At 48.6% G+C, this 13,419-nt stretch overlaps 2 protein-coding genes across 6 annotated transcripts in view; one reads left to right on the top strand and one right to left on the bottom strand.

Moving 5' to 3' along the window:
• CACNA2D4 (calcium voltage-gated channel auxiliary subunit alpha2delta 4) overlaps positions 1 to 13,419 on the bottom strand; it is a 118,486-nt gene that overhangs the window by 57,750 nt on the left and 47,317 nt on the right. The window lies entirely within an intron of this gene.
• On the top strand, positions 797 to 8,181 carry LRTM2 (leucine rich repeats and transmembrane domains 2). The gene is made up of 3 exons (XM_069951464.1): positions 797 to 867; positions 4,409 to 4,999; positions 6,660 to 8,181. The coding sequence occupies exons 1-3, from the start codon at positions 819 to 821 to the stop codon at positions 7,088 to 7,090; spliced, it is 1,071 nt and encodes a 356-aa protein (XP_069807565.1). The 5' UTR covers positions 797 to 818; the 3' UTR covers positions 7,091 to 8,181.

Genomic DNA, 13,419 nt, shown 5'->3' with positions numbered 1-13,419 from the left:
CCTACCGCCACACAGTGCCCGCACACCTACCGCCACACAGTGCCCGCACACCTACAGACACACTGTGCCCGCACACCTACAGACACACTGTGCCCGCACACCTACAGACACACTGTGCCCGCACACCTACAGACACACTGTGCCCGCACACCTACAGACACACTGTGCCCGCACACCTGCTGAGATGTTGTGCCCTGCCATGTCATCTACTCCAGCAGCAGAATAGTGAGCGCAGCTCTGGGGTATAATACAGGATGGAACTCAGGATCAGTAATGTAATGTATGTACACAGTGACCCCACCAGCAGAATAGTGAGTGCAGCTCTGGGGTATAATACAGGATGGAACTTAGGATCAGTAATGTAATGTATGTACACAGTGACCCCACCAGCAGAATAGTGAGTGCAGCTCTGGGGTATAATACAGGATGTAACTCCGGATCAGTAATGTATGTACACAGTGACCCCACCAGCAGAATAGTGAGTGCAGCTCTAGAGTAATAACACATACATAGCCCCCTGTCTGTCTATATAAGATGCTTCCTGCTGCAGGTGTCGTGCTGGGACTTGTAGTCCTACACCTGCTGATCATCAGCCCGCAGTCCCAGTGTAATTCTATACCAGAAAGCTGATCCTGTTGCTGAGCCAGTCAGGTGTATGTGAATGGCAGGTGTCCGGGGAGGGTGGAGCGGCAGGTGGTGGTATCGCAGTGTCTCTCTATGTGACTGTCCGTCTGTCTCTTGTGTCTTTCCAGCCTGCAGCCAGGAGCACCCTGCCCAGCCTGACCCATGTAAAGGCGGAGACCCCCAGCACTGTGAGGATGCGGGAGCCAAGGGGGCGCTCCCCCTGCAGATGGGCACACACCTCATGTAAGTCCCATTGTTATGTATGATAGGGGCTGGGGGGGGACTCAGTGGCCTCTCTACAGGAGTGCATGATGGGTAATGTTCTGTAGAGTTCCTGTCAGTGAATGGAAACCTGACCCCTACTTATACTGCATCCAGTCTGTGCACTCATCTGTATCCTGCGCTGAGGGTCCGGCACAGTGTATCAGTCCAGAGTCCAGTCCCTTATACAGACTGGATACAACTGTAACAGACCCTCAGCTGTGACGCTTAGACCTTTCACCAGGACAACTGTGCTACAGAAACAACAATGGCCGCCCCTATTATACACGCAGCTAAAAACAATAGAATCTTGCCCTTCCAGTGTGACAAGTCAGGTGAGGCAGATCCCTCGAGGGTTAACGAGAAAGTCATGTGACCTATGGAGAAATTAAATACAGATAGAGACACCTGCAATATACAGCAGCTCTCTATACACTGACTGGAGGCTGAGCTTGTGCAAATACAAGGGAGCCAATCAGAACAAGCGGAGCTGCAGTGTAGGGAGCCTGCACAACAACAATGCCCATCATGCCTTAACAGCCAAGCATGATGGGAATTGTAGTTTCAGGTTACCCATCCCTATGAGCTCCTCGTGCAGAATGAGATGGGTTATATACTATCAGTAGAGGGCGCTGCTGAGCTGGAGGCATTGATTATGGCTTTACCCTAAAGACTGAGGGTCATTTGCATCCAGAACTTACATGCATTATCTAGAGACATAAAAACATGGCCGCTCTCTTCCTAAAACAGCGCCACCTTCATCCAGGAGGTGGTTCATGGTACTGCAGCTCTCAATGGAGAGGACCTTTGCCAGCATTTGATGCTTTTTCTGGAAGAAAGCAGCCATGCTTCTCTATCTCTCTAAAACCCCTGATTTGCTGGAGAAAAAGAATAATCATCCTATATTTCTTGCAAAAAATTCCCGACCTGCAGTACCAGTTTTCACCACTGCTGGCAGCATATCATTATGATTCTATTGACTCTAATGCAACAGCGCCCCCTGGGAAGAGATCCAATTGGGGAAAAACTGAAGACCTAATAGTTTGGATACAAAGCTTGGGTCATGAATGGCCGGGGGTTTGTGGGGTATGGCCACCCTGTTGGGGGATCCTCATAGCTTGCATGTTTGTTACAGTAGCGGCAGCAGCAACGCTATATACCCAGAGGCCCCAGCCGCGATCACGAGGCCACCTACAGCGTATAAATAGTAATGTACAGAAATAGAGGGATTTTTCACACTTATTTCTTAACTCCGGCGCTGCCTGGTGTTCAAGGCCACAGAGGGCTGGAATATAGCGAGATACGGGGGGGCTGGGAGGCGGGATTGGCGCTCCAGCAGGGAAGGGGTTACACGGAGGGGGCGCCTCATCCGTCTCCCCTCAGTCTCATGCATTTATCTGTCGCCCGGAGGAGAAGAAGCTTCGCCGCGGCAGCGGAGAAGCCGCTAATCATTTATCTAATGAAACATTCATACGTCTCCCTTCACTTCTGCTGCCACTTTGAAGTTAAATAAGAAGATTGGCAGCGAAAATTAAAAGCCCTGCTCATGGCCGCCACCTAGAGGGCCTTCTGGGAACTACAGCGCCATAAAGCAGAGGTGCAAAACTACAATTCCCATCATGCCTGGACAGCCGAAGGCTGTCCTGGCATGATGGGAGTTGTAGTTTTGCAACAGCTGGAGGGTCGAAGGTTACTGATAAATCTATAGAATGAGCGAGACGCCCATCCCCCTGGCTACAAGCCATATCCTGTGCCGCATCCTCCTCTGACCGCCGTCCTCTATCGATCAGTGCGGAGATTTCCTCCATTATCTGTCACCTTCCCAACTCCTTGTAGTGTCAGCGTCTTCCCGCAGGCCAAGACAAAGGGACGGAAAACGTCCTTACATATAGCCTGAGGGACGTTCTTCATCCAGACAATGCCCCGCAGGCTGCTCCGAGGGCCACAAAGCTTCACTTACTACTCTATACATCAAAGATGAGCAGAATAGTGAGTGCAGCTCTGCAGTATAATACAAGATGTAACTCAGGATCAGTAATGCAATGTATGTACACAGTGACCCCACCAGCAGAATAGTGAGTGCAGCTCTGGGGTATAATACAGGATGTGACTGATGTCTATAGATGTGATGGAATCGCCGGGGTGGATGGGAAGTATCAGGGGATGAATATCTTCCTTCCTCCGGTTTGTTGTATACAAGAGACGTTGCGGCAGTGACAGATCTCAGTAAATATTAATCATGTTGGACGGGGTGGATTTCAGGGGGGGACACGGCCCCCGGGGACGACGCTCGCTCAGCACAAGTCTCTGTTACAGGAGACGCAGCTCCGGCCCGGGTGAACAATGCGCTTCTCTTTTCCATCTCAGATTCATTATTAATGTCCCCGCTGTGCACCGTGTCATGTGGGCCAGACGCCATCATCCCGGGGAGCATTAAAGGGGAACTCCTGCCGATGCCCGGATAGAATCCTACAGCCTGACACATGGGGAGTGTGGAGGAGTGATGGGCGGTGTACTGGGGGGGCTCCCGCTCTCCTGATCTTCAGCCAACCGGAAAGTTCTATTAAATGGGAACATGAGGGAGCGGGACGGAGGGGCGGCGGGGGGCGCAGTACACTGACACGGCTCATTGACCCCCTCACCACAAATACATGTATTATCCTGGGTTATTGTAATGTGGGGGATGAGGGGCTGCTGGTTGGGGGTCTTCATTAAAAACTGAGACCCCCACTACACTGTGGGGTCTTCTCTGTCCAGTGCCTGGGGCTTATACCAGGATATAGGAACCTGCCGTCTAACCTGGGGGACCCTGTACCATGTATACCATATGGGCATATGTACTATAAAAGGCTTCTATGGGGGGCCCCAGCCAAGATGGTCCCCAACCAGATCTCATGTCACTTATTGGACCAATGTTTCCTAACCTGTGGTCCTCCAGCTGTTGTAAACAACAACCCCCATCATGCATAGACGGAGTTGCCATTTTGCAACCGCTGGAGCCTCCCTTTAAGTAAAGTTGGAATTCCTTTAGGTTAGCTTCACACCTACCGTATCGCAGCAGAAAATCTGCAACGGATTTGACAGTGCGTATTTGATGCGGTGTTCACTCATTCACTCACGGATTTTCTGCTGCGATACGGTAGGTGTGAAGGCACCCTTAAAGTGGTACTCCAGGTGATGTATTCTTTCCAGTCTGACACAGTGCTCTCTGCTGCCACCTCTGTCCATGTCAGGAACTGTACAGAGCAGGAGAGGTTTTCTATAGGGATTTGCTGCTGCTCTGGACAGTTCCTGACATGGACAGAGGTGGCAGCAGAGAGCACTGTGTCACACTGGAGAGAATACACCACTTCCTGCAGGACATACAGCAGCTGATAAGTACTGGGAGACTGGAGATTTTAATATAGAAGTAAATTATATATCTATATAAGTTTCTGAAACCAGTTGATGTAAAAGAAAGAGATTTTGCCCGGGGTTCCCCTTAAAGTAACTATTCTAACCCGCATCCTTGTATCTTTTCCAGTGCTGGTCTGCTCGCTGTCTCTGTGTGTGGCCTCCTCCCTCTTCTCCTGCCCGCCATCTTGCACCTGTAACAGCAGCAGTATGGAGGTGGACTGCAGCGGCCGAGGCCTCACGTCCGTCCCCACAGACATCCCCCAGGACACCCGAATCCTCCTCCTGCTTAACAACCGGATCAGCTCCTTGGCCGGGGGCCCCTTCTCCAACCTGACCTCCTTGCACCGCCTGGACCTCTCCAACAATTTCTTGGACCAGCTGCCATCTCAGGTGTTCGGAGAACTGGTGAACCTTACGGAGATCCGCCTGCGGAACAACAGCATCCGGGGGCTGGAGCGGGACCTCCTGCAGGGGCTGCCGCAGCTTCGCAGGCTCGACCTCTCCCTGAATTTCTTGTCCTTGTTGCCCTCGGGACTATTCGATGACCTCCCCACCCTGCACTGGTTGTCTCTACGCTCCAACCGGCTGCAGAGTCTGGAGAGGCTGACCTTCGAGCCGCTCAGTAGCCTGGAGAACATTCAGCTGGGTGACAACCCCTGGGAGTGCGACTGCAACCTGCGAGACTTCAAGCACTGGATGGAGTGGTTCTCCTATAGGGGTAAGCTCCATAGTCATTCATAGTGGGGTCACCTCTAGATCCAGGGTGGGATGGATTCTTGGCTTTGGACTCTTTGTTATAGTTATAACCAACATGGTGATATTGGTTAGATTTGTACTGGGACCCATAACCATTCTGTGGGAGTTAGTAGCTAGAGGGCTCCTGCTCATAGGTATGGCACAGCCATACATAGGTGCCATCATAAGGCTCCATACAAATCTCTATCGTTGGCGATGTCCATGTAGCCCTTGCTTTGGTGAAAAATAATAAAGACGTACTTACCAGTACAGGCTACCTCTGTGTCCTCCAGCCTTGTTCCTGTGTTCCCTGCTCATCGCAGCCGCCTCATGGCCTTCTGATCTCTGAAGAGACAGGACAAGGCTGTAGCCAGCGATTGGCTGAGCTGCCTGTCACTTTAGCAATGGGTTTGGATGAGCTGCAATGAGCGGAGAACAAAGGAACAAGGCAGCAGAACAGCGGGGAGCCTGGACAGGTAAGTATTATATTTTTAGTTTTTTTTTACTCAAGCATCATCACTTGTCTGTGCATTACTTTTACACGTAGTGATGTGCGGCCTGTGGTCGATTATTTTTATACATGTTAAAAGACAAACGATCAGCTGATAATCGTCTCTTCAGCTGATCGTTGTCTTCATTATCAGCCGATCTATAGATTCATCCCTTACATTAGAATCTAAGAAGCCTACAACACAGAAAGATTATCCTGAAAAAAATTATTATATCGTTCAAATGTAAACGTCCCGTGTGTACTCAGGCAACGATCAAACAACTAACGATATCCAAATCTGTTCATGTGTCGATGATCGCATCTTTCAGCTGACCATAAAATAGTCGTTAAAGGAGTAGTCTAGTGTCGGCCTTTTTTTTTTTTTTCCAAAAGAGCGGGGGAGGAGGTGGCTGAACATAACCAGTAACCCCCCGGCTCCAGTGCTTGGGTCCACCCTCCTCCGCTCCAGTTCTCATTCCACCGTCCGCTTTCTGGTCTGAGCCAACCTAACACATCACGACCTGGGCCCCCCCGCTCAGACCAGGAAGCCGCCGGTGGACCGGAAACTGGAGCGGAGGAGAGCGGACCCCAGCGCTGGAGCCGGGCAGGTAGTTGCTATGTCCAGGCTGACACCGGACTACTCCTTAAATCGTTGGCACATCTTTCAGTGTATGTACACAAGGTTCATTCGCTAGGATCAGTATAGAGCATACGAACAATCGTAACACACTAGTTTGCAGTTGTGTATCGTTATTTGAAAAAAAAGAAAAATGGCTTCGCCTTATAGGACCCTAACTGATCAAAATTTTTCACATGTAAAGAGTTTTTTTCTTTTTAAAGTGACAGTACCAATTTAAGAAATGTGCTAGAGGAGAGGAGGTCCAGGGGTGATTGTAGCCGGGTGGTGGTAGTAGTCCATTGGGAATGCACATAGATACAGAGTATCCTGTATACCGTATGATGGGCGGGGGCCCCTCTTCTTTGACATCACATGGTGCAGTAAGCCTCTTCAGGGGACTTGTGCCTCCGCTCTCCTATAACACCTACACTACGTGTTATCCTCCAGTATTCTATGACAGGGTTCTCCCCGCTTCATCTCTACTTCACCTATTCGTGACGGCCCCATAATGCTCCATATGTTCTCTCCTTACAGGGGGGAAGATTGACGAGCTGCAGTGCACCCTCCCAAAGGAGCTGCGGGGGAGGGACATCCGCATGGTCCCGGTGGAGATGTTCAGCTACTGCTCACAGCTAGAGGATGAGAACAGTTCAGGGCCTGGGGACAAGCTGGCTCCACCCTGCAGTAAAACAAGCCCCGCCCAAGCGGAGCCAGAACCCAGCCCAGACTGTCCTCAAAGGCAGAGGTACCGCCCTGCTAGCGTCCGGCGGGCTATTGGCACTGTGATCATTGCTGGAGTTGTTTGCGGCGTGGTCTGCATCATGATGGTGGTCGCGGCGGCTTACGGGTGTATCTACGCCTCCCTAATGGCAAAGTATCACAGAGAGCTGAAGAAACGTCAGCCCCTTATGGGCGACACGGAAGGGGAACAGGAGGAGCAGAGGCAGATCTCGTCGGTGGCGTGAGGAACGTGGCTGGTGTCACATGGAAGCTACAAATTACCCATTTTAGGACTGGGGTTAGGGGGGGTTTAAGGCACCCTAGAAAAATGGAATCATCCACAGCCCTTCTAGGGTGTCAATCTATAGAATTTAGCCATGGAACAACTCCAGATATCAAATCATCACCCCCCACAAGATACAGGATCGCCCGATCTGCAGAGACCATATGGACTTACAGGACCCCGATATACGGAAGGGGAAAAAAACAATAAAAACTTATCCCTTACGGAGTCTTACTGACGCAGTGGTCACCAGGGAGTCTCAGGACGCCTGTGCGAGTCTGATCTAAGACCGAGGTCGGAAGCGGCCACCGGAACCCTCAGTCTCGTGACTGATCTCGTACAGGATTGCAACACAGAGACAATATATTTTTCTGGCACAATTTTCGCCCCCTCCAGACAAAGAAGCGGCAATAAATATGGCATTTTCTTCTTGTATGGATTTGGCGGAGAGTTTCCAAAGACTTCTGTACAGACGAGGGGTGAAGGTTGATTCATAATAAGCTAATTACGGATCCTGGAGTCCGGGGCCGCGGGGACCCATAAGCCGCACTCCCCTATCCGAGTCATTTGTAAATGCCTCCTTTCCATATGTCGGTAAAGAAATGCACTTAGTTACCAATAGCAACACAGCTTGAAGCAGCTGGAGACGGCGGAAAAGAGGAGGAGGAGGAAAACCTCTGCAGCTGTTCTCCAACTCCCAGAATGCACTGCTGATATGGATGCAAAGCATGATGGGGACTGTAGTGCAAACATGGCTGCTGGTGCCGGAGGTCACATTCACAATGAAAATGTAAAAGCACAACGTTCCCCGAGGCCGAAGACTGAGGGGCTGCCGTGTTATATCTGATATACTAATAGAGTAATTGCGTCTAGTCAAAATGTAGGCAAATTGTATGAATTTACTAATCTACTGCCCACATAGAACCCACTACCCAGGCCATAGTAATCTACTGCCCACATAGAACCCACTACCAAGGCCATAGTAATCTACTGCCCACATAGTACCCACTACCCAGGCCATAGTAATCTACTGCCCACATAGAACCCACTACCAAGGCCATAGTAATCTACTGCCCACATAGAACCCACTACCAAGGCCATAGTAATCTACTGCCCACATAGAACCCACTACCCAGGCCATAGTAATCTACTGCCCACATAGAACCCACTACCCAGGCCATAGTAATCTACTGCCCACATAGAACCCACTACCCAGGCCATAGTAATCTACTGCCCACATAGAACCGACCACCAAGTCCATAGTAATCTACTGCCCACATAGAACCCACTACCAAGGCCATAGTTATCTACTGGCCACATAGAACCCACTACCCAGGCCATAGTAATCTACTGCCCACATAGAACCGACCCCCAAGTCCATAGTAATCTACTGCCCACATAGAACCGTCCACCAAGTCCATAGTAATCTACTGCCCACATAGAACCCACTACCAAGGCCATAGTAATCTACTGCCCACATAGAACCCACTACCCAGCCAACAGTAATCTACTGCCCACATAGAACCCACTACCCAGGCCATAGTAATCTACTGCCCACACAGAACCCACTACCAAGGCCATAGTAATCTACTGCCCACATAGAACCCACTACCAAGGCCATAGTAATCTACTGCCCACATAGAACCCACTACCAAGGCCATAGTAATCTACTGCCCACATAGAACCCACTACCAAGGCCATAGTAATCTACTGCCCACATAGAACCGACCACCAAGTCCATAGTAATCTACTGCCCACATAGAACCCACTACCAAGGCCATAGTAATCTACTGCCCACATAGAACCCACTACCCAGGCCATAGTAATCTACTGCCCACATAGAACCCACTACCCAGGCCATACTAATCTATTGCCCATGCAGACCCCACTAACCAGGCCAAAGTAATCTATTGCCCATACAGATCCTACTCCCCAGGCCATAGTAATCTATTGGCCATACAGATCCTAATACCCAGGCCATACTAATCTACTGCCCATTAAGAACCTACAAACCAGGCCATAGTAATCTATTACCCATACAAATCCCACTACCCAGGCCATACTAATCTATTGCCCATACAGACCCCACTAACCAGGCCATACTAATCTACTGCCCATACAGACCCCACTAACCAGGCCATACTAATCTACTGCCCATACAGACCCCACTACCCAGGCCATACTAATCTACTGCCCATACAGACCCCACTACCCAGGCCATACTAATCTACTGCCCATACAGACCCCACTACCCAGGCCATACTAATTTATAGCCCATACAGACCCCACTACCCAGGCCATACTAATTTATAGCCCATACAGACCCCACTACCCAGGCCATACTAATTTATAGCCCATACAGACCCCACTACCCAGGGCATACTAATTTATAGCCCATACAGACCCCACTACCCAGGCCATACTAATTTATAGCCCATACAGACCCCACTACCCAGGCCATACTAATTTATAGCCCATACAGACCCCACTACCCAGGCCATACTAATTTATAGCCCATACAGACCCCACTACCCAGGGCATACTAATTTATAGCCCATACAGACCCCACTACCCAGGCCATACTAATCTACCGCAGATACAGCTGTATACACCCAGAACACACTATCTACAGCAGATAAAGCCTTTACACAAACATAACATACTAATCTACTGCAGATACAGCCTCTATACACCCAGACTATACTAATCTGCTGCAGATACAGCCTCTATACACCCAGACCATACTAATCTACTGCAGATACAGCCTCTATACACCCAGACCATACTAATCTACTGCAGATACAGCCTCTATACACCCAGACCATACTAATCTACTGCAGATACAGCCTCTATACACCCAAACCATACTAATCTACTGCAGATACAGCCTCTATACACCCAAACTATACTTATCTACTGCAGATACAGAATCTACACCCAGACTATACTAATCTACTGCAGATACAGCCTCTATACACCCAGACTATACTTATCTACTGCAGATACAGCCTCTATACACTCAGACCATACTAATCTGCTGCATATACAGCCTCTATACACCCAAACTATACTTATCTACTGCAGATACAGAATCTACACCCAGACTATACTAATCTACTGCAGATACAGCCTCTATACACCCAGACTATACTTATCTACTGCAGATACAGCCTCTATACACTCAGACCATACTAATCTGCTGCATATACAGCCTCTATACACCCAGACTATACTTATCTACTGCAGCTACAGAATCTACACCCAGACTATACTAATCTACTGCAGATACAGCCTCTATACACTCAGACCATACTAATCTGCTGCAGATACAGCCTCTATACACCCAGACTATACTTATCTACTGCAGATACAGCCTCTATACACCCAGACCATACTAATCTGCTGCAGATACAGCCTCTATATACCCAGACCATACTAATCTACTGTAGATACAGCCTCTATACACCCAAACTATACTTATCTACTGCAGATACAGCCTCTATACACCCAGACCATACTAATCTACTGCAGATACAGCCTCTATACACCCAGACTATACTTATCTACTGCAGATACAGCCTCTATACACCCAGACCATACTAATCTACTGCAGATACAGCCTCTATACACCCAGACTATACTTATCTACTGCAGATACAGCCTCTATACACTCAGACCATACTAATCTACTGCAGATACAGCCGTGACAGGCCCAGACCTTATGAATCTACTGCAGATACTGCCGTGATAGGCCCAGACCTTATGAATCTACTGCTGATACAGCCTCTACACACAGACCATACTAATCGACTGCTGATACAGCCTTAACAGACCCAGGCCATACTAATCTACTGCTGATACAGCTGTGACAGACCCAGACCTTATAAATCTACTGCTGATACAGCCTCTACACCCAAACCATGCTAATCTACTGCTGATACAGCACTCGTCTAGGATATACTAATCAATTACCTATACAGCCCTCATCTCTGTTCTACACACACTTAGGATATACTAATCTACTGCCGATACAGCCCATAAATCTATGACCTACACCCAGGACATACTAATCTATCACCGATACGCTAAGGCATAAACCCGTATAGCCAGGCTAGTTCAATCTATTGCTGATGCCTAGGCCTTGCAAATCAACTGCTGATCCAGCTTTAATGTATAGTCCCTATAACCCTAGGTGATGCACCCGATACGTTCCACCGTATATCACCGGCACGTTTTCCGGTAAGCACAGAAGATCTCAGCGGGAATACAGAGACTGGGATATAGCTAAAGATGTACAGACAATATATTTTTCTATGACATAGGATGGATATATATATATATATATATATATGTGTATGTGTCACTGCTTAGTGCTGTCGCCTCTGTGTCTCCCGGACCCCCTCCTCGCAGTGTGAATCCCCCCCTCGTCCCATCTACAACCTGTAACCAATGCACTTTATATTGGAATAAAGATGGCGTCCTTATTATACTAGATAGCGGCCATAGTGTCTTTCTCTATCTGCTGGGAGTTGTGGTGCTGTGGTGATTTGTTATGTGTTAGGTGTTGCAACACTACAACTCCCAGCATGCCCTGACAGCCTTCGGCTGTCAGGGCATGCTGGGAGTTGTAGTGTTTCAAAGGTTGATCGTATATATGCTTGGTGACTACAGTAGAGATGCCCGGTGGGGGTGAACATCCCCTTTAAGAAAGATTGGGGTGTTCACGCGTCCACCAGGAAGTAACAGATGGTGGATTAAAGGGAAGATTAAGCGCTCGGGATGACAGCACATTCTAGTTACCACAGCAACCGGGAATCTGGTGACTCGTACATCGGCGGAGGTCACCGTGTCACTGGGGCTGCTAACTGAGCGGTGACTGGTCATGCCACGCTGCTGCCAGCCACGTGTGCCATCTCCCGAGCTGCCGTATATACTGTACATCACACAGTACCTGACTCCTAACCCCCGCCGCCTTCATTCATAGAAAGGATGGGGATTGTAATGCCTCTCACGTCTCCCCAATGTCGCCAGCCCTTAAAGGGTAACCTCACAATGATATTGCTTCAAAGGCTGCAGGGAACATAATGCCATTACACAATGATTAATACATGTGCTGAATGTCACTCCCATCATGCCTCACCATGGCATGTTCTCCTCTATGTCATCAGCAAGAGAATGACCTACATATAGAGAAGGAAAACACTGCTATAATACCGCCCTGTACCTACACATACATACCGTATAAGGCGACTGAGCGTATGAGACAAGCCCTGACTTTTAAGGGGTTCGCCTTATACACCAAAAAATGTTAACCCCTGCCTGACCGCAGCCCTGCGGTAAGGCAGGGGTTAACTGCAGCTAAAGCTTGTGCATATAACTACTATAATACTGCTCCTATACACAGGGATATAACTACTATAATACTGCCCCCTATATACAGGGATATAACTACTATAATACTGCTCCTACATACAGGGATATAACTGCTATAATACTGCCCCCTATATACAGTGATATATTACTATAATACCGCTCCTATATACAGGAATATAACTACTATAATACTGCTCCTATATACAGGGATATAACTACTATAATACTGCCCCTATATACAGGAATATAACTACTATAATACTGCCCCCTATATACAGGGATATACTACTATAATACTGCTCCCTATATACAAGAATATATTACTATAATACTGCCCCTATATACAGGGATATACTACTATAATACTGCCTCCTATATACAGGAATATAACTACTATAACAGCTAGCACTCCTTTATAAGACCCACATGACCAAAATTAGCAGGAGATGCCTGTGCTCACATGTCTGGACCCTATGTTTTTCCCATTCTGTGAGAGCAGCAATGGTAAGTGTAATACCATATCCATACTTGTGTCGTTTGGGGGCAGCCTTCCCCGCCGGTGGTGCTGGCTGGGTTTTGGTGAGGCTTTTTGGGTCTGGTCCTGTGACATTGGGGTTGCAGGGCCGTTCCATGGCCTCCCTTCCCTGCACGTGCACGCTTTGCGGGGTTGGCGGTCGCTGACCGACACGGTGTGGAGTTAGCGTAGGGACCCGTGTGGACCAGAGGACCTGCGCGGTGGTACACGGGGCAATATGGCTTGATCAATTCATATACAGACACTCTGGTGTTGATTTTTAATATAGGCCTAGCGGCATTAGTATCAGCCATAGGGTGCGTTCACACCTACAGGATCTGCAGCAGATCTGATGCTAAGTTCAGTTATTTAAATGAAATCTGCTGCAGAAAATCAGCTGCAGA

This window comes from Dendropsophus ebraccatus, chromosome 1, assembly GCF_027789765.1.
Source record: "Dendropsophus ebraccatus isolate aDenEbr1 chromosome 1, aDenEbr1.pat, whole genome shotgun sequence".
Lineage (NCBI taxonomy): Eukaryota > Metazoa > Chordata > Amphibia > Anura > Hylidae > Dendropsophus > Dendropsophus ebraccatus.
The sequence above is the reverse complement of the archived record's forward strand: the minus strand, read 5'-3'. Positions and strand labels throughout refer to the sequence as shown.